General features: G+C 41.1%; 2 protein-coding genes across 7 annotated transcripts in view; one reads left to right on the top strand and one right to left on the bottom strand.

Moving 5' to 3' along the window:
- The first annotated feature begins 1,988 nt into the window (after window positions 1–1,988).
- On the top strand, window positions 1,989–9,185 carry LOC106934996 (uncharacterized). Its single transcript, XM_015015210.1, has 3 exons — window positions 1,989–2,996; window positions 3,761–3,986; window positions 4,914–9,185. The coding sequence occupies exons 1-3, from the start codon at window positions 2,932–2,934 to the stop codon at window positions 5,787–5,789; spliced, it is 1,167 nt and encodes a 388-aa protein (XP_014870696.1). The 5' UTR covers window positions 1,989–2,931; the 3' UTR covers window positions 5,790–9,185.
- Window positions 5,701–20,017, bottom strand: part of LOC106934995 (protein crumbs homolog 1-like) — a 39,004-nt gene continuing 24,687 nt past the window's right edge. For 2 of the 6 annotated variants that reach the window (XM_015015205.1, XM_015015209.1), the window contains 2 exons: window positions 19,493–19,619; window positions 10,497–12,096 (listed from right to left, as the gene is read on the bottom strand). In XM_015015205.1, the coding sequence (XP_014870691.1) occupies window positions 11,878–12,096; window positions 19,493–19,619 (346 nt within the window). In that variant the 3' untranslated portion in view covers window positions 10,497–11,877. Of the gene's footprint in view, window positions 5,786–5,876; window positions 5,964–10,496; window positions 12,097–15,710; window positions 19,416–19,492; window positions 19,620–20,017 lie in introns of those variants that run through there. The other 4 variants (XR_001421812.1, XM_015015208.1, XM_015015206.1 and 1 more) reach the window with 4 other exon arrangements.

The raw sequence follows: 20,017 nt of genomic DNA, 5'->3' as shown, positions 1-20,017 counted from the left end.
TCTGCTGGTGTTTGGGTTCACCTTGCTTTAATAAACACCTAAATGCAGAGGAGGGCCGGGGAGTGGGGGTTGAAACAAACAGTTTGCACTCCGATCACACGACACATGTAACTGTCATGTTTCTGTCTGAAGCGGACTCGTCCCCGCTGTCTCACAGGTGCATCTCCGCTCCGCCGGCCGGCCGGCCTGCCACGGCTGGCTGGCGTGTCGGCCCGGGCCCCAGATTTACGGCTCTGACACAGGAACCCATTAAAGGCTGTTTAGGGATCCCAGGCCTGAGCCCCTCTGAAATCTCTTTCATTATAGCTCCAAGCTACCATGGAAGAGGAGCGGCTCGGCCAATCAGCGGTGCCGCCACATGTGTTCATGTTTAGCCTGATGGCTGAGAGGCTTAAGTGGCTACTGCACACATCTCCTCCACTGACTTTTATGGAGAAAGTGGCACTTTAACTCTTTGTGTTTTTTTGGTAATAGGGTGCGGATGTGATGGAGTGTGCGTGTTGGCGTGCGCGTCTCTCATGGCCGAACACGGGCCCTAAATGAGGGCAGCGCAGCCACACGTTACATTCCGCCTGTCTGGCTGGCACTGGTGCCACTAATCAGGACCAGCTTGATTCGCAGTTACTCTCCCCCTGAAACTCGCCTCTACACACACACACACACACATTCATTCATCCATACACACACCATTCCCATCAATTCATACAAAGTTCTTCCTCACCTTCCTATGTTTCCTTCTCTCCACTTTCCATTCATCGCCCTGTTTGCTGGTCACATGTTCGGTTGCCTTTGACTGCTTTTCTTTACCTTTTCACCTCGAGCTGGAGTCATTTTCTGTCTGAGGAGTTTCATTATTGTGTATTTGACGCTTCCAGAGTAACAGTGCATGAAAAAAAACATGGAGGTGGAGCTAAGTGCTCTTAAAGATACCCAACCAGTGGTGTGTATAATCCTTATTAACAAAATGCACTGACAATAAAACCACATGTAGGTGCTGAAGTGTGGCAAGATTCTATAAAATTACATTTTGAAAACAAGAAATAAGTCGCTAATTGTGCTTTATGTGAATTTGGGTTGATGACATCACAAGGGGCAGAAGAAAGAAGCCGGTCAGCTGGCATCAGTAAAGAAACTTTAGTCTTTTGAATTTTCTCTTTTGACATGTAAGGAGGAAAACCAGGAGAAGAAATGATTAATTTCAGTAACCATCTTAGTTTTTGACAAAGCAGCTAAACAAGAGTTAATTTTGTCTAAATCATGTAATCCAGCTGAAGTGGACAAAGAGTCTGAAATTGAAAAGTGAAGAGTTAAAGCTTTGGCTCATGCTACATCTTGGATTGGATGAAGAATATGTTTTATATGCGCCAGAACAAATGGAAGCACAGTGGCACAAATGTAAGTCTGGCTGCCCGGTGATCCGTTTTGACCATAATGTATCAGAAAAACATGGCTGTAAATTATCACCAAGGATCTTAGAGTTGTTATTAAACACCTTTGAAGATGGAAATTGAATTAAAAATGCGAATAAAGAGAAAAATGTAAACAATACAAATGGATCCGAAAGGACTCCGAGTTGCCTGATAGGATGTCACCAGAGGCAAAGTGGAGGTCAGATTTGATCCTGTGATAAATTTTCCTGAATGATAAATTGTCTCAGAAGTTATTGCAATAAACGATAATACTGTTGTTTGTAGACCATTTTCAAGTAAGATAGTGGTGATGGTGGCAAAATAAGGCAGGAACACTTCAAAGTCTAATAAACATTTACCACTGGAGCTGGAAAACATTTTAAATATCCAAAACAATTTATCAAAATGTCAGAAACAATGAATAGAATGAATTATGAAGTCTGTGTAAACTAAACTGTCCTTTAAAAACAAAGATCTAGTCGAGACCAAAGCACCAGACTGAAGACTTTTGTCATCCAGTTTTTGGTAGAAAGAGAGAAAAGAGAAGAACAATAAATCATGCAAATGGAAATTATTGAGTTTGTTTTAATTTATCATGTTTGATTTATCCCTTATATTTCTACAAAGAACAGTTTAAGAAGTAGAGAAACAGACCATGGCGTTTTGTTCCAACTCCACTTAGATCCAGTTTGATTTTACAGAAAAGTCTGTCAGCTTTAGAAAGATGCTTAGCTGAAGCTCCTGATTGTGTCTGAAGGAACCGCAGACTGGGGGACAGTTAGAGCAAAAGAAAACAGACACAGAAGGTGAGCAGCAAACACCAAAGAGTGTAAATTAGAAGATGAGAGATAGTGTTAACATCAGTGAACATGAACACATAGTGAGAGGAACATGTGCGTCGTAGTGGAAGGCATGTTAATAAGTGGCCTGGGGCAGATTTGGGCTCCCATGGGGGGGGAGTCCTGCCCTGCTCTGTAAAGCTTCTGTCTCTTCCTTAACCCGCCCATTAAACACGGTACACAGGTGGCTTATTAAACCCACCGCGGCAGACAGCTACGCTCCACACTGATCACTCAGCTCTCTGCTGTGACAAATACAATCACATGTGCTGGTGCCGTAATGCAAATGATCAATGCAGTCACCCGTGTTGCGGCGCTCAAGTGCCTTTTAGCTTATACGTAATGCTGAGCTCGGCAAATTACTGCAGGGGATCTTAAAGGGCTTTCTTTTCCCCTGCAGATCCAAATTTGACAAATTTAGTCTCAACCCTCAGGGTCTGGACTCATTAAAACAAGATCCTTGTTCTCTCTTATGGGGACTCACCTGACACGCACTTTTTTTTTTTCTGTAGTCTTATGAATCCCTCCATCTCTGCAGAACCCTGGTTGTTATTATTACAGTGTAACCGAGACCCCCCGATCCCCTCGGGTCCACTTTTGTTGTGATCATATTATTCTGAGTGTGTAACCACATCCGCTTGCTTTGTTATTCTCATTAACAGCACAACTTAAACAAGTCTCCCATGAGCGTGGGCCCTCGAGATCTTGGCTATGGGCTCGACGATGATGAGTTGGACACTGCGAGCAAGTAAGTAGCTGAAGGCGACGCTTTATTTTTCTTTTCTGTATAAACAAAGATGCCAGATTAGGCAACTTTGGCTGATTGAGAAGTTGACTGCCTTTGGTCCAGACAGAAAGTCATATGTTTCTGTTGCTAATGGTAATACTGCCCTCCAGTGGAGCCATTTGCTTACAGCATCATCTGATGGACACAGCTGCAGGGCTGCTGCAGCTCCAGGGGCATTTCAGTAAATTTAATCCAAAAGGTAATTTGTTTCAGCAAATCAGTTCAAAAAGTGCTCACTGTGGGGTTTTGGTCAGGCCAGTTTCCTGGGTCCAAAGTTTTCAGCACTGGCTGTGCACTGAAATAACCAGAGTGGACCAACACCCTGACTATAGAAAGTTAAGTTATTAATTTATTTTTATAATATTTATTTACACAACTCCCACTGAGATGCTAATTTTAGCATTTATCTTCTCATCTAACCACATATTTTGTTTCTCAGCTCCTGACAGAAAAGCCTTACTTTTATAAAAGCTCAAACATCTGTAAGCGTGTTATGGACACGCTTTGGGGTTTTTCCTCATATGACATTTAAACACTGAAAAATGTCTGATATTCTGCACAGCTGACATTTATCCTGACCTTTTGTGGTTATACTGGAATGGAAACTCTTAATTTATAAAATTTACTGTGCAGGAACCTTGCGTTAGTCACATCTCTTCTTTTTAATATATTACGTTAAATATAATTGTGCCAAGTGTTTTTATTTGTGTTTTTTTTTAATCCAGGATCTCCTCTGAAGACAGCGGCGAGGTCCGTTCGTACACTGAAGACAGCGACGACTCGGACTCCTTCTATCCGGACATCGACCCGTCACCTTCCAGCCAGATGAACCTGCTGGAGGAAATCCTGGATTCTCTGACCACAACAACAACGGACCAAGGAAAACTCAGTGCTGCCAAGAGCTTGGACTTCTTTAGGTCCCTGGATGACTTGGATGACTACAAGGTCCAGGTATGCCAGACAGATTAAGTTAGTCTGTGAGAGAATGAAGATGCAAAACAAAGACTAGAACTTATGGAGCCCCCTAGAGGACATGGGGGGAAATGTTTACTTTTGCATTCCTGCGCAATTCTGTATTTTAGTCAGTTCTTAAATACAGAAAGTCTTTCTGCTGCAATTTATGTTTTCCATTTCCATGTATGTCGATGTCTTGTTTGTGACTTATCTAAAGTTTTGCAACATTTTCTTTTTGGTTAAACGCACCACAAACTTATGTGCAAAATGACAGAGCAAAACAGATCAAACATGGACTTTCCATCCCTACTCCAAAACATAAACATGACAGAAACTTTCTGCAAGAAAGAAGGAATACATCCAAACTGTTTTGACTATTTCTGAGTTGTTTTCACAAGGTAATTTTGCCATTTGACAGTTTTGTTTGTCTGTTAACTGAAGGGTTAAAAAGACACATTTTAATGTGGAGTCCCATCTTCACTGGAAGATATTATATAAACAAACCTTAGTAGATAGATTTTAAACCATTTTTTGCACCAAAGAGTGAAGAGTGAACATGTTTTCATTGAGGCTTTAAAGGTGAACATATGTAGAATTTTAAAATGACATTTGTCATCAATGTGACTGTATGAATGAGGGTGTATTTGCTAGTTTATTGCGAAGGAAGGTAATCGTTTTGTATGGACATGAGGAAAGAAGTTGAAACGCGGAGAGGATAAAATGTTTTGTTAAAATAGATGTATGTAAAAATCCAGGAATGATTCTTATTTGCTTAAGTTTACATTTTTATGTCTTAACAAAACATAAGCTCTGTGTTTGGTTCATCATTTGGAGTGACTGATATAAAACACAACTTACAGACTCTTAGAGTGCAGATGCATTTTCTTTTTTGTAATTCCTGTTTTTTTTTTTTACCTCCTCCAGTCAAAGCCATCGCCTTGCAGCCACTCCACAGCTGCAGACGACGGCAGCTTTGACGGCGGCGCCGATCACGGCGGATGGAACATGGGCCAGGATGACAGCGCCGTCCATGGAAAACACCTTCCTCCGTCCCCACGCAGGCAGCCCAACAAGAGCAGCCTGAAGAGGTCCGGAAACCTCGCAGCCTTCTCTGCAGTGACTCCCTGCTCCGCTTCTCCTCCTTCTCTAGATGCCAACGGCACCAAGTCGGATCCTCCTCCCCTCTTCTCCTCCAAGTCCCGTCCCGATTCCCACCTCATGCCTTCGGGTCGACCTCCAGGAGACCACCGGTTGTCCTATTCCCCCCTGCTGCTCCATAAAGTTACACCCCCATCCTCACCTGCGGCTCAGCCAGACTCTTCTCCGGAACCGACCAGCCGGAGTCGCACCATCTCAGACCCTCAGTGCAACTCCGAGCCCTCCCAAACCCAGAACCAAAGCGGGTCCACCGGCATCCTGAGGAGAAAGGTCATGTCCAAAGAGATGGTGAAAAACTTCCACGAGCGGTCGGTCCGGAGGCAGCGCAGCAGAGGAAACCATGACAGCCAGACGAGCCCAACGAAGAGCAGCCAGGTCCAGGTCCCCTGGAAGAAGGAGGAGGAGGAGGAGGAGAGGAAGGAGGAGAAGGAGACTCCTAAAGACAAGCTGCTGGGCTTTGGGCTGTGTCTGGGTCAGTGTGAAGGCTCGGAGACGGCTGGAGGGCCGGACCCGGGCCTGCTGGAGGAGATAGAGTCCATGTGTTGCCTCAGCTCATCGCTTCACAGCAGCCTGCATCTCTCTCAAGTCCACTGCAGCAACAGCCACCATCAGGTCCAAGGAAAAGCCACAGAGAAGTCCTAAAGATGACAGGAAAAGGAAAACTGACTCAGGTTCCTGTCCTCTGTTACAGCTGATCAGCTGATAAGGGAACGTTATGAACAAACCTAATAAGGGCCAAAACAAACAAAAAGCCTCAGAGCAAAGAGCTGGTCGCGCTGAATGGAAGCACTGCAGAGTTCTCCATCTGTCCTCCATCTACTGGAAGAGAAACTTGGTCAAATAAATTATTTTACATAAAGAATACCTCAAAAACATGGTGGAGAGTGAGTGAAATTATAAAAAGCATCCAATTATGATTCAAATCAGGAATACATACTGATAAACGGTGAAGTAAATTTAAACGCACATACATTTACTAGATATTAATGTTTAAACTTAATCTATAAAATAAATAAGATGCATGAGAATAGGTGGAGATTTCTGCTCAGTTTCAGTTCAGTTTTTTTCTTCATCTGTCTGCAAAGATCTGAACACTAGAGATGCACTGATCACCATTTCCAGGCCGATACCGATTTCTGATCCTCCTCCAGGTCTGAACTGTCGAAGTTGTTTTGTTATTCTGAGGACCATAACACATAAAAGACAAATAAACATCCTGCAGGTTATTTTATAGAGGTATTGTTATAAAATATGGCTTATTCTACGTTATGCTTCAAAGCAAATATTACTAAACATTATCTGATTTTAATAAACTAAAAGTGCATTGACGTTCTTACATTTTGTTGCATTTAACAAAATGTAAAATGCAAAATATTTTACATTTTAAAGACTCAAAAATCTCATTTTTGAGTCTTTGGCCTGGAAAATTGGCTGATTCCAACGTCCAGCCGGTCGATCGGTGCATCTCTACTCAGCACTTTAGCTTCATTTATTTGATGTCAGTACTTTGCAAGGATTTCAAAGGACCAGTTTCCCCTAAACACAACATCATGTTTCGTTGAACTCTGTGTTCTGAAAAATGTCATGCTAAAAATTTGCACTCATGGCTTAATTTCTGATAATCACCCGTTACTACCTTGTACTAAACTGCAAAACCAGCAAGATGCACAATGTCCACGCAGGCCTTTGAAACTAATTAAACTCAGTTGGATTTGTGATTTTGATCACCATGCCTTAAGCGGACATGCGATTTGTTTTGATACTGATGTCTTAAACTTTAGAAATCACTGCAGGTACTTTCTAATCAGAATCCTAAACACAGCAGTTCACATTCACAGAGAAGTAGATGTTCTTGTGCGAATGTTACTCCTACCTGTTAAGACTAAATACCTGATGAAGCAAAGAGTCGCATGACTGAGAAAAGCCAGAGTTTTTACTTCATTTTTCTGTATGTTTCTGTTTCCATCGGCCTTTTGCTGCTCTTAGCATGTTTCTCAACGCCGGCTTTACAAATTGAGAACAGTTGTTGGCGAACTTTGAAGGATGTTGATGAACCCAATCCCACAGTCGGTCCAAAACGAGCTCCGTTCCCGTTATTCCACCTCTCTGTGCTTTTTCCCTAACCTCTGTGTGGCACTTTGCCTTAAGGCTGTTTACGCTCTGAAGATATCAACCACAAAATGGGTCATGAATAGCAGGAATATGTCGTGTTGAAGTTTTTGAAAGATTAATTTAAACTGTGTGGAATCTTGTTGACAGGTATCATGCTTTTGTTTTTCCTTCTTTTTTTTGTCTCTTTTCCTTTCTTTGTGTTTTAATAGGAAATGCAACCTCTGTCTGACTAGGAAACCCTCTGCACTGTACTGCAGGGGAGGACGATTGTACTGTAATGAAGCAATATACTGCAGGTCGCTGCGTGGATGAAATGTGTTCAGGGTCTAAAGTATTTTTATAAGCGTCTCTCCTGTGGAGAGAAGCATCAGCATCCAGGGATCCCGGCTTCGTGTCGTTCTCTGCGTCACCACAAACCCAGAGGAAGAGAAAACGCTTTCGCTCGCTCGGGTTGGGATTACTACATTTATGGTCCGTTGTTCTTATGATTTATGCCAGACGCCAGTCGCTGTGGCAGTTTAATAGCGGCTGTTTCTCCACTTCTCGAGTGCTGCTCTGCGTTAACGATTTGCCCATAAAGTCTTTGGCGTGCTTCTAAAAAGCTAAAAAGAATCAGTCATGGTAATTCCAAGAATGGTTAAAGACAAAGAAAAATACAAAGTCCAGAACAGTTTCTGCACTGGCCTCGCTCACTGTAAACACTTTAACAAACTTGTGTACTATGCAAATATTTAGAAATCTTAAAAGAGGCCAGTTTTCTTCACCACTCGGGTAACTGGGAATGTCCCAGTGAGGAATTACTTTCCTCCCTGATAGTAATCAGTAGCTTAAGATTACGGCATTTGCTGCCACAGAGTCTGAGCCCAATAAGTCTTGAAATAATAACACACATAAGCTTAAATATGCCGATTCGATCAGTTTTGTGATTGTGTCCAACATAACTCACTCATCAGTGATGTGCCAGACGGCAACGGCTATTTTTATCCAACCGGTTTTTAAGCGTCTGCAATGAACTCATGTTTGCTTATGATGGCCATTGCTTGGTCCGGTTTGCTGAGATGCTAGGCTAACACTAGCATGTTTACCCTGATTTAGTAATTTATTGATACATTTGACAGCTATCCAATCCCAAATGGACTTTGTTGATGAGATCTGACTACAGTTACTGTTACAGAAGTTGACAAAGCCACGTCTTGCTCCTGCTGATGAGACGCTCATCTGAAGTCCTGAAGTGCTCGGCTAATGCTAGCATGTCTCAACTTTGCTTAACCAGAACTCTAGCGGATTCTGAAGTCAGTTCTGACTGAACTTGCTAAATGCGGCTCACATTTTATTCCTGCTGATGATTTGTTTTTAATGCATAACAGTTTGCTGAAGTGCTAGGCTACTGTTAGCTAGTTTATTCTTTGTTTTGCTTTGTCTTGACTATGTGAAACATATTTCAACCCTATTTGAGTTTGTAAACTTACAGCTACACTCTTCAGTAAAATCACTTCTTGCTCATACTGACAACTTTTTCATGCTAGTTTAACGCGCATGTTTTCTGGTTACATATTTGGTGGTGTTGACAAAATTTACAGAGAGTTGTTTTCTTGAATTACAAACTTAAAACAACATTCGTTTTAATGTCTAGTGTTTCCGCTGTTCTCCTTAACATTGACAGATGTCTGTGTGCTGCACATAACGCAGACTGGAACAAGCAGCATCCAATACAGTCTCTATTTGACTGTGAATGTCGTTGTAAAGGCTGAAAGGCGCTTCGTTTTGGAGATTAAAACTGTTTTGCAAACTGTGCACATGAAAATAGGTGTTGAGTTTTAAAAATCAGCAGCATGGTTTGCTAGAAGTGGCTATCAGGAGTCGAGTCGGATTCAGATTATTGGAAATGCTGAGATCAGGAGCCCGTCTCTTATAAAGAAATCCGTCCAAAAAAAAACAAAACAACTTTTAACATGTGTGAGTTGACCTTTACGGATGTAGTGTGTGCCTTATGCAGAACGTACCCCTCTGTGTAATCACAACATGGCACTAATTCCTAGACCAACTTTATTGTGGTAGGAACAGAGCATGTTGGGTTTTAATCAACAGGAAATCCCCCAAAATGAACTCTGGTGTCTTGTTCTCACGGCTGTGGTGAGTTTTAGTTTTTTTCTCTTTTGCGTTGGGGTTCGGAAATCTTCCTGCTCGTATTTAAAATAAAAAAAAACCTTTTTTTTTTGTTCTTCTTTTGTAAAGTGAATACTTTCTCTGATTGTACTCATAGCTTAACTGCTTGTATAGTTTGTGTGCATTTTTTTTTTCATTTCACTTTAACATCTTCCTTTGAGTGGATTGAATTAAAATATATGTATAATTTTCAGAGGAGTTTCTCTAGTTGTTTTCATATGGATAAAAAAATTATTTTCAACTGAATAGATGTGTATTTTTTCTGGCTTGAATATATTTTACATGGATTAAATATATGAAATGTACGTTTATGATTGGTGTTGCATATTGTAAAGAGATGACGCCTGAGCTTTGAATGTTGGAGATTTTATTTTTGGAAAACGAGGAGAACATTAAGAAATGTCCCATGTAGCTGTAATAACGGTGCAGAAGGATGTGATGGCTTCTGACCAGAAGAAACGGAGGCTGATGGTTGTTTGTACGTGATGCAGTGCTCACTGTGTAACCTGCATGTTGGTACTGTACACTCTGTCGTGTATCTGTCCTGTTGGTACTCATATTATTTCAGTATTTAAAGCCTCCATAAAATCTGTGTAATTCTCTCCGTGCTTCACATTAAATTAGAAGTCGCCCGCTGCACATTTTTCCTGTCGGGGAAACAGATTTCTGCTGTTTTCTTGTTCCGCTCTGCGTCAGATTAGGGCGCGCTGTGGGAGGACAGGCCCACTTGAAAAGCTTTAGTGAGTTAGGTCCTGAAACCGAGACGGATTTTACATTTCAGGGTTAAGATGACACTGTGTAATGCTCACGGTAATTATATAGTTTTTGTTTTATAATTACAGGTTTGGAGTGAGGGGGGGCAAGGGGGGAGTCTGATGTAGCAGCTTTACAAACATTAACGTCATTTTTCCTGTCTGTATTTGAAGCCAGTGTCAGTGTAGTGACCGCCACGCTGAATGTTACAGTCAGCAGCTTTCTTCAGATTGGCCTCTTCATCAGGATTAACTCTTTGGTTATGATGTTTTCGGTTTTGTTTTGTTATTTTTTGTAACCTTTTTTTCTATTTTTTTGATGGTGTGCACTTTTGCATGTGCTCATCGTGGCTGTGTCACAGCTGAGGTCAATCTAATGTGCTACTGATGAGTAACCTGGTACAACAGCACACAATGTACACACTGTGAACGGGAAATAAACAATGTTTCATGCTCTGCCGTGTTCAGACTGAATTTCTTTGAACATACACCTTCCTTTGTGTCTTTATTTGGATTTGAAATGTTGACTTTAATATTTAATGGAAGGGGTTGAGGAAAACAAAAGTTAAAATTTAGATCTTTGCATGCGTAAATATGCTAAAATTCATTTTTGAAAACATTTAAATTGCTTAAATGCATGTTTTTCTTCTTTTTAAAAAAATAATCTCATTTAAATAATCATCCACCTTATCCATGTAATAATTTGTGGCAGTTTGGGCCACAACAATGAGCTTTTTATTATCTTAACACTTGACAGACAATAAATCAATAAACATTCTAATCAATTGACACAGAAATAAAGTAACAGAAAGTTTAAAAAAACTGTTTTTAAAAGAACATTTATAGGCATATACAGTGTAGAAATAAAGTTTAAGCAATTATTGGCCTGTTTGAAGCACTTGAGTTTTTTTACACTTTGAATCAGTTCTTTAAAGAAAATTGTTCCCTAAAAAAATAAAAGCTGAAGCACTAATTGAGAATCACACATACATTTTAGTCATTGTATATTTTAGTGGCTTAGATCTTTACAGATGTGAAAAAGAGGGGAAAACGGATGCAAAGGTCCTAAAATTACAAATAAATTCCTAAAACGTGTAGCATGCGTCTACATCAGTTGTTTTCTGATCCTCCTAAACTTGATTAAGTGACAAGAAATCCTAATAAAATACATTGAGATTAAAGTGTATTTATTTAATGCATGTATTCTCATACATTTATCTCATAGATGTGTTCAATATAAAACCAGTTTAACATCTCCAGTCAGAACAAAAACTGTTTCTCATTGTTGTTATACCTCTAAAAGGAAAATAAAGTGTATGCTGCATATGTATTGTGCCCCTTTTACTCTGACACCCTTTTAAAAAAAATGCAACCAATTTATTGCATTAAATAGTAAAATAAGTTGAAATTTGTGATTCTAACCTGACAAAATGAAGAAAAGAAATCATGAATCCTTAAGATTTCCTAGAACAAAGTAGGAACATTTTCTGAATTTAAATAAACACATTAAACAGAAATACATTCAGAGTGTGTGCACCTAAAGCTGACCTGCAGCATGCAGGAGCCTGGATTCAGTCATTTGCATGAAATGTTTCACTCAATGAAAGCAGCAGCAGTGTGAAATGTTTCCATGCAGGCTGTGAATCCGTTCTGGTCCAACTGCTTCTCTCAGGTTCGTCTCCAAATCCAACACCTGGATCTCATATGAGTCTCTCCATCGGCGGCGGCTGCGTGATGCTCCACATCTCCACCCGGGATCCGTCTTTCTCCTGCCGGCTGGGGCTGTAGGTGCCGTGGGTGGCGCGTCGATTCAGAGCGGACACCAACCCGACGGAGGTCAGGATCAGCACCAGAAGCAGGAGGACAGATGCCAGACTGATGGACAGCAAGAGGTTGGAGGTCAAACTCTCAGAGGTCAGCTGGAGGGACAGAGGAGTCGCATGTGATTTATTTAAGTAAGTCATATTTTTTTGGATGCTCTTACACTCATTTTTTTTTCTCCCCTCACACTTTTTCCTCCCCTGACTCCTTCACACTACACCAGGCGCTCCACGCGCGCTGCCAGCGTGCTGATGGATGTGTTTCCCAGCACAGCAGGTGGGTTGCGACCACCAGAAGCCTGGAGCTGCCGCGGCCTGAAACCTCCCTCCGTCTGCCGCCTCTCACGCAGCTTGGCTGCGACGAGCGCCAGCCCCAGCATCGCCGCTATCGCCAAGCAGACCAGACACGGTGCCAGCACTGCAGCCACCCGCGAGCTGTGTGGAGCACGCGCCGTCTGTGAGGGATCACAAACACACACACACACACACACACACGCATACACACATACAGCCAAGATGCTGCCTGATGATCCCGTCCTATCAGAACTGGCACCACGATCCATTGTCCCCAAAATAGCTCCCACAAACAAACACCAAAGCCCTTTAAAGTGGGAATAAAAGCGAAATCTGATTCGTCTGAAATCTGCTCCTAAAAGGCACAGAGCATCTTATTGTGGAACCAGAGACCCTGAAAAAACTAAATGTATGAAGGAAACAAATCACAATTGGTCTTTAATTCGTTTTCATGCCAGATAAGTAGTAAAAAATAACCTTTTCTGAAACATAGTAGCTCTTTGAGGCACGCCCACTAAAGCAGCAAAATACTTTTTAAAGCGGCGGTATTATATATTTTCCAGGCACATAGAGCCATTTTATAACACAATCAAGTAACTATGCTACTTTCAAAATACTGCATATATTAAATATCCCTTAAAAAATTGACTTTGCAATTTAACACCTTGAAATTTTTTGCCTCTGTCTCTTTAAGAAGCTCCTGCTCTTTCAGACTCTCCTTCAGGATGTCATCACAACATTAAGTAATTATGCCTTTAACAGCATTATTACCAACTTTTCAGTCAGAAACACAGCAGATGCGCAGTTCCACCAGATGTTTGCTAATTCCTGCTGGCTAGTCTGAAGGAGCTGAGTGAGGGAGCTGTGGGGAAGGCTTGCCTCTGTGAGGCAGAAACTCAGCCGCAGGCTGCAGCTGGAAGGAGGAGCTTCTGGACAAGACGGCCATCAGTGGGACCAAGCATTTTGCAAATCTGAATGGTTGCCATGGGAAATTCAATAATTTCTCAAACATGCATGAATGAAACAAAGCAACACTCCAGGTATGGTTTTCATGAGGGAATAACATTATAACATGATGTAAGGCTAAAAAAATAAATTATTTTACATAATACTGGCCCTTTAAATAATATTTCCAGTAACCAATATTTTTTTCCCAGAAGGCTGAGCATGGCTCCATGTTATAAAGCATTGCATTGTCTATCTTAAAGAATATTTCTATTAAAGTTTTTGTCACAAATGATCATTCTCCTCCAAATACAAGCAGATTGGCCTCATCATGGCACGCTCATATATGACAGAGTAGGATGCCGGTCTGCTGAGTCTCAAAGCCATTGCTTTGACGATATTTCTCTGAATTTTGTCGTATTTATAGAATCGAACCACCTTATAAATCTTCACTGCATGAACTGAAATCGTTACTTTTGCCTCAGGTAGACGTGGGTTATGAACCAGTGGCATTCCACATGTAGCTCTTTTCTCTTTCTTGAGCTGTTTTACATACTTCTCTCTGCTGGAGTTGAGAATAAAAATGACTATTGCAAGCTACAAGCTTGGAAACAACTGAAAAATACACAAAATGATGATTTGTGCCTTTTAAAGCTTTGCAGCACTTTGATCTTTGCAGACAACAAACCACCACCTGGAAATGATAACGTTCTGCAGAGAACACTGGAAAAAAATCTTACCAAGAGTTTTTAGTGCAATTACAAATGCAAACTTGAACTAACTTACAAATAACTTTTCAGTGAGCTATGGAAACTTAATATTGATAGACTGGCACATTACTTACAACATGGGAAAAAATGTCTTGCTAAAAGTGAAATAATTTGCCAGTGGCACTAATATTTTCTTAATTCAATATTAACTTAAAACAAGCTCCTAGATCTTGCTTAAAAGTTATTTGTAAGTTAGTTTTGTTGAATTTCAAGTGTACTAATATATTTGCAGTAGAAACCAGACCAAAAACACTTTAAAGATTCTGTGTTTTCCTAGTGAAAAGCACAAGTCCTGACAGAAATCACCGTGAATTAAGGAAATCAAAGCCCCTAAATGCTGCGGCGGAGTAAATATTAGCTTTTCATTAACCAGCAGTAGAAAACAGAGCAGCACTTACACCAGTGGTTGTGGTTGGTGTCACTGCTGTGACTCTCTGAGTCGCTGCTACAAGGTTACAACAGCGTTAGCAGCTGTAAGTCTCCACAACACTTCAATTCCCTGCTGACAGCATCTTCACAACTAAAAGCTTCTTGCTGAACTTGGCAGGTTACACAAAAATAATCTCAGAAGTCAGCAAACTTTACACTGAGCAATCAACATGGAAACATACTGTAATTCTAATTTAAAATACAACCATCCGTATCCCGAGGCAAAAAATAACCCTGGCGCTCATGCTTGACGCCGTAGACATGAGAGTTTCCTTCCCCCTGCTACAAAGTTCTTTGTTGACTCTTGGAAAGTGCTTACCTGTCACTGCAGCACAGTTGGCTGTCAGAGCGAGTGTGACACAAGCGAGCCGGAGCAGCCTGCAGCCAGGACCTGCCATCAGTCACCGAGTGCCTCAGACGCAGACACAGAGATGTCTAACTAACCAGTCTCTGAGGTGCAGAGCGAGGCCACCCTGAAGCCTCTGCAGAGCTGCTCCGCACACAGCAGAGACGGCAGCGATGCTTCCCTGCTGTCAGCACTATCAACCTGCTCTGCGTGTGTGTGTGTGTGTGGGCGTGTGTGTGTGCCTGCCAGATAAGCTGCCCTCATACGTTTCTGTGAAGCAGACCGAACTTCTGTGAATGCCACCAGCTCTCTGCTGAAACTGCACTTCAGCACCAGATGCTGCTTTTTTCCCTTTTTCTCCTCTCTTTCTTTCTCTCTCTCTCTCTCTCTCTCTTTTTTTTTCTTTTTTTTGCTGGCAAAGCACATCTCTTCCTCTCTGCTTCTTTTGCTCTCAAAGGATGGCCACATCAGTGCCAACAGTGAAAAACCACTTCCCCCGTTTCCTCCCCGCTCTGCTTCCCCACTGTCAGGGCTACCTGTGCCTCCAAAGGACACACAGACGCACACACACATGCCTCAACTTTAAAAAAAAAATGTTGCAACGACATGATGATGGCTGCAGGTTGAAAGGAGATGGGTGCCACTATTGGTGCACTTTACGCTCAAAAGGTCTGTATAGATTTTGTAAATGTGTGAACTGTGCTAAAGAAGCATTTTCTCTAGTGCTAATCAGGTTTACTAATCAATCAGCCAGATATAGGAACCTTGTTGGCTCCTGATTGGTGAATAGCAATTTAAATACTGAAAATTTCTCTACCTATTTGCTAAATGCACTAAAAGTTTGTCAGGAAGCACATCAACCAACCACAAGCTTCCTGAGTTTTCTTTTACTCAATGCATAAACCCAGATAATGTTCTATTCTTTTTTTCATCTTCTGTTGGTATGTGTGCTTCATCACTTCTCACAGATTCTTAATTGGTGTTAGATCTGGACTTTGACTGGGCCATTCTAACACATGGATGTGCAATAATCTACACCACGTGTCAAACCCGAGGCCCTGGGGCCGAATCCGGCCAGCCATAACTTTTTATGTGGCCCTCTAGACTCCAGAGGAACTCATAAACAGAACCCTCAAGATAACAGTCGTGTGCTTAAATGTTATTTCAATCAGTCAAACCAAAGTGTTTTTTTTTTATCTATGTGCTGCCAATCCACATCAATGTAAAAAGATGTTCGATATTATCTAACTCTAAGAGTGAAGACGGATATTTATTTAGATTAAAACGTTTTGTTTTTGGGTTCTTCCACAAGCGGCCCTTTGAGGCCATCCCTGATCTTGATCTGAACCGTTTCACTTTACCTCTGGCTGAATGTTGAGGCTCGTCGTCCTGCAGGAACAAGAACTTTCACTAACGGGTTCTGTTATGATTGTCCCAAAGTTTAGCCACATCCATCTTCGTATGCAAAAGAAACAAATCCTCACAGCCAACAGACTGTGGTAACTACATACACTTACTGAGTTACATTTACTTGGAAGAAATAGAAGTATTTTTACTACTCTGTACTTTTTACTTTTGCTTGAGTAGTTTTATTATGAAGTATCACTACATATCTCTACTCATCGAATGAAGAACAAACTCCTTCCAGCCAAAAGTTCACCAGACAGACAGACACCTGCAGTTTTTGTTAAAGTTTCATAAGTTTTCTTTTGAAATAAATTGAAAAAATGTTTATTTTGCCTGATTTTGTTAATTTGTACTTATGCTATTTATACTATTTATTATTATTCTGGTCTGTAAGATACCAAAATGTCCAAATAACTTTATATTTTTGGTCCGTCTGATTATGTAATTTTTCTCTCTCATGTTTTCTCCATCGGTTGTGCAAACTGCAAACAGGACTTCTTATGGTGGACCCTTTTTTTCTAGTTAAATCACTCACACATGCGATTATAGCGCTGGATTTATGGGTAAAGATAGGTACACTGCGCACTTTTCAGATTATTATTTGTAGAAAAGTGTTGAAAACCACATGTAATTTTTTCTACAGTTCCTATGTTGAGTTCTTACACAGAAAATATCAAATGCGCTGAAGTTTGTTGCTGTAACGTCACACAGAGAAGAGATCAACTGTTTCCTAACTGTGTGCTGTGCATGTCGGCAGCGTGCATCTGAACCCGAGCTATTCTGGGATCAACATCTTGTTAAAACGGATTAACTGTCTATCTTTGATGTCATGGTGTACACCTGACAACAGTAAACACACACACACACACACACACACACACACACAATGGCCAACAGGAAGAAAATCATTGAGCTGATTTTAGTGTTCAGCGCAGATTGTTTTGAAAATGCAGACAAATAAATAACTACAGAAAAAATGAGTGAAGAGACATTAAAAGAGGACAGAGAACAATTTTTCTTGATTTTGTTTTATTAAACAACACAGAAGATGGATAAAGACGGGACACACAGACAGAATATGATTGACGAACATGACATTACACTCGCACCCTCGTGACGTCCTAAAATTCAAAGCACACATGAAATCTACCATGAAAAGCGTCTGCGTCGGCGCTGACCACAGCCGCGCAGGAACACTTCTAAACGTACGGCTGAAGCAGAGCCGCCGAGAATTTAGTAACTCAAAATATCTTTGGCTCAGACAGAAAGGTTTAGATGCAGAAAACTTCGTCTTTGGTGCAGAACAACACTCAGCAGTCAGTCAGTCACGAGCCGCTCTGAACGCACATCAAGAACAAGCGAGACATCCGGGGCCCTGCAGGAGCTTTTGTAGCTGCAGCTCTGTTTTTCAGAGTTCACAAATCCATCCGTATACAGCTTCCAAAGCCCAAAGTTCAGACGAGACTGACAGCTTATCAGGTAGTGGGAATTGTATAAATAACTGGGATTTTGTATCATTCCTCCCTGAAAATGTGTTTTCTGAACGCAGGGTGTGCTTCTCTTTACATCGTAACTTAAGACTTTTACGTCATTGGACAGACGGGAAACAGACTGCCAGAAAGTTCAAGGTGATCATTAACAAAGTAAACGACTATTTCTAATTTAAAGTCCTCAAATAATGCAACAAATATTCTTTGTCACTTTTGTTAGTTTCTCTAAGTTACCCCCCTACTGAAGGTCATTACACAGTTTGACTCTTACAGAACAAGTTATGGTCAGGTTTTTTTGTTTTGTTTTGCTGTAAAACTTTAAAATCTAGTCGCCAAACCCAAACCTTCCAGTTCTGTTCAGCAAGTCTGAGCAGAACAGTCTTTGTTTCTGTTCCCTTTTTATTTACAAGTTTTTAATCAACTTCCACATTCAAAAGTAGAAAATTAATTAATTCCTGCTGAGCATCTCAATACTTGAGCCTCCCGACCCAAATACACACAAATCTAAATAATTTGTGTTTTTGTTTTGTGTTCAGTTCTGCCCACCTTTAAAGATTAGATTTTGTTAAATCCTTTTGCAGTGAACCATACTTCATTCCCAGCCGTGTTTTCGTTACAGCTGTACGTTACTGAAAACCAAATTCACCGCTGCAGCAGCGTCTTTAAAGGACTCTGTCCTCGGTGAAGCCTGAGCAACAAAAGGAAAAAAGTTTTGGACGTCTCTGGATCCCTGAAATCTCGTAGGAAGCAAGTTGGGCTTGGCGTTACTTTTTGAAGATTGCAAATCAAACTGGACCAGCTGTGCAAACCTTTGATGCTTTTCTTTAAAACTTTGCTCATATTTGTCTACTTAGAAGAATTTCACAACATTCTGATTACTGACACTGAAAAACATCAGCCAATGATCCAGCTGCACACGGAGGCCCTGATTCACTAAAGCACTGTTCTCCTTTCGCATCTAATTCACAAAACGTCTGCAACGGAATATTTGCACTGTCAGCAAAAAGCCTCTCTCCTGCAACGATGCAGTCTGGTGTCACGCAGAGGAAATGGTGCCCACATTTACTGTACTGCATTTTTTTTTTTACAATTCATAAGACAAGTGAGGAGAACCTGAAATTGTTGCAAACTAATTTTGTAATTTATGAAGACATTGCCAGATAAGTGCACAATTTTCTGACAAATTTGATAAAATTTAATGTTTAAGGAATATTACATTCAAAGAGTAGTAAAGAAAAATCAGTTAAGTCAAAATCTGTGAATAAGATTTGATGCCATCTTACATAAAGTAAAGATCTTTATTGAGCGACTGCATCCTGACCAAGAACCTGATGAGCATTTTAGCTTTAGTGTCTCTTTAGTGCTACTTGCTTTGTGATTTAGACACTGAAATGGAGGCGCAGAAGCAAGACAGAGTCTGTGAATCAGGACATATGTGCTCATCCTTTCATGGACAAACAAAACAAGTTTCGTAAGCACCGACTATAAATAAAGTGCTGCTGATCTGAAAGGCACAGAATCACTCTGCAGTCCCAGAAATCAAACCACAGACGTCCCTAATCTTTCTCGGTGCTAGCCAAAATAAACGTCCATTCTCATCCCAGACATCCCTGACAGTTACTCATTCAAATGCAGACATTTTCTTAAAGCGTCTCGAAGATATTCACAGCCCTTCCACACTCACTCATACACACTCAGTCGTTTGCTCCCCAGTCCACCTCTGGCCCGTCGTCCAGCCTGAGGATGAGGTAGGACAGCAGCTGGAAGAGGTTCTGCCACAGGAGAATCGCCACATAAAAGTAAATGTCGCTTACGTCCGTCTGACACACGTCTCCAGCGAAGCTCATGTCGCACACGCAGACGAACCTGTTGACCAGGTTTCTGCAGTAGCCGCCGTTCAGACACGGGTTGGACTTGCACTCGTCCACATCCTGCTCGCACCTAAAGACACACGACAACACAAAACAGTGTGCAACTTATGTTTATATACACATTTTTCTTTATAAATTGCACACTAACAGGTATTTATATGGCAGTGGAAAATGTAACTGTGAACAGACACCATATGTGCTTTTTGGTTAAATTTGCTGGCTTCTACCGACTCCTGACTGGTTCTCAAACACCACCTGATCTTATTTTGCTAATTTAGTGACTTAGTTTCTGTTATTTTTTTTCCTCAGTGAGCGAGTTTGACTTGGAGACACTCTCTTTCGCAACACAACTGTTCAAATGTGACTGGCAGCAGATATTTACCTGATTCAGCTCATTTATTATGCAAGTAATGGAAAACCACAGGACATTCACACACCGTTATATCTGAGCTGAAACTTTATGGTTTT

This window comes from Poecilia latipinna, unplaced genomic scaffold (genome assembly GCF_001443285.1).
Source record: "Poecilia latipinna isolate Pla-1442-1.1 unplaced genomic scaffold, P_latipinna-1.0 Scaffold1892, whole genome shotgun sequence".
Lineage (NCBI taxonomy): Eukaryota > Metazoa > Chordata > Actinopteri > Cyprinodontiformes > Poeciliidae > Poecilia > Poecilia latipinna.
This window is presented reverse-complemented; position numbering and strand designations above follow the sequence as displayed.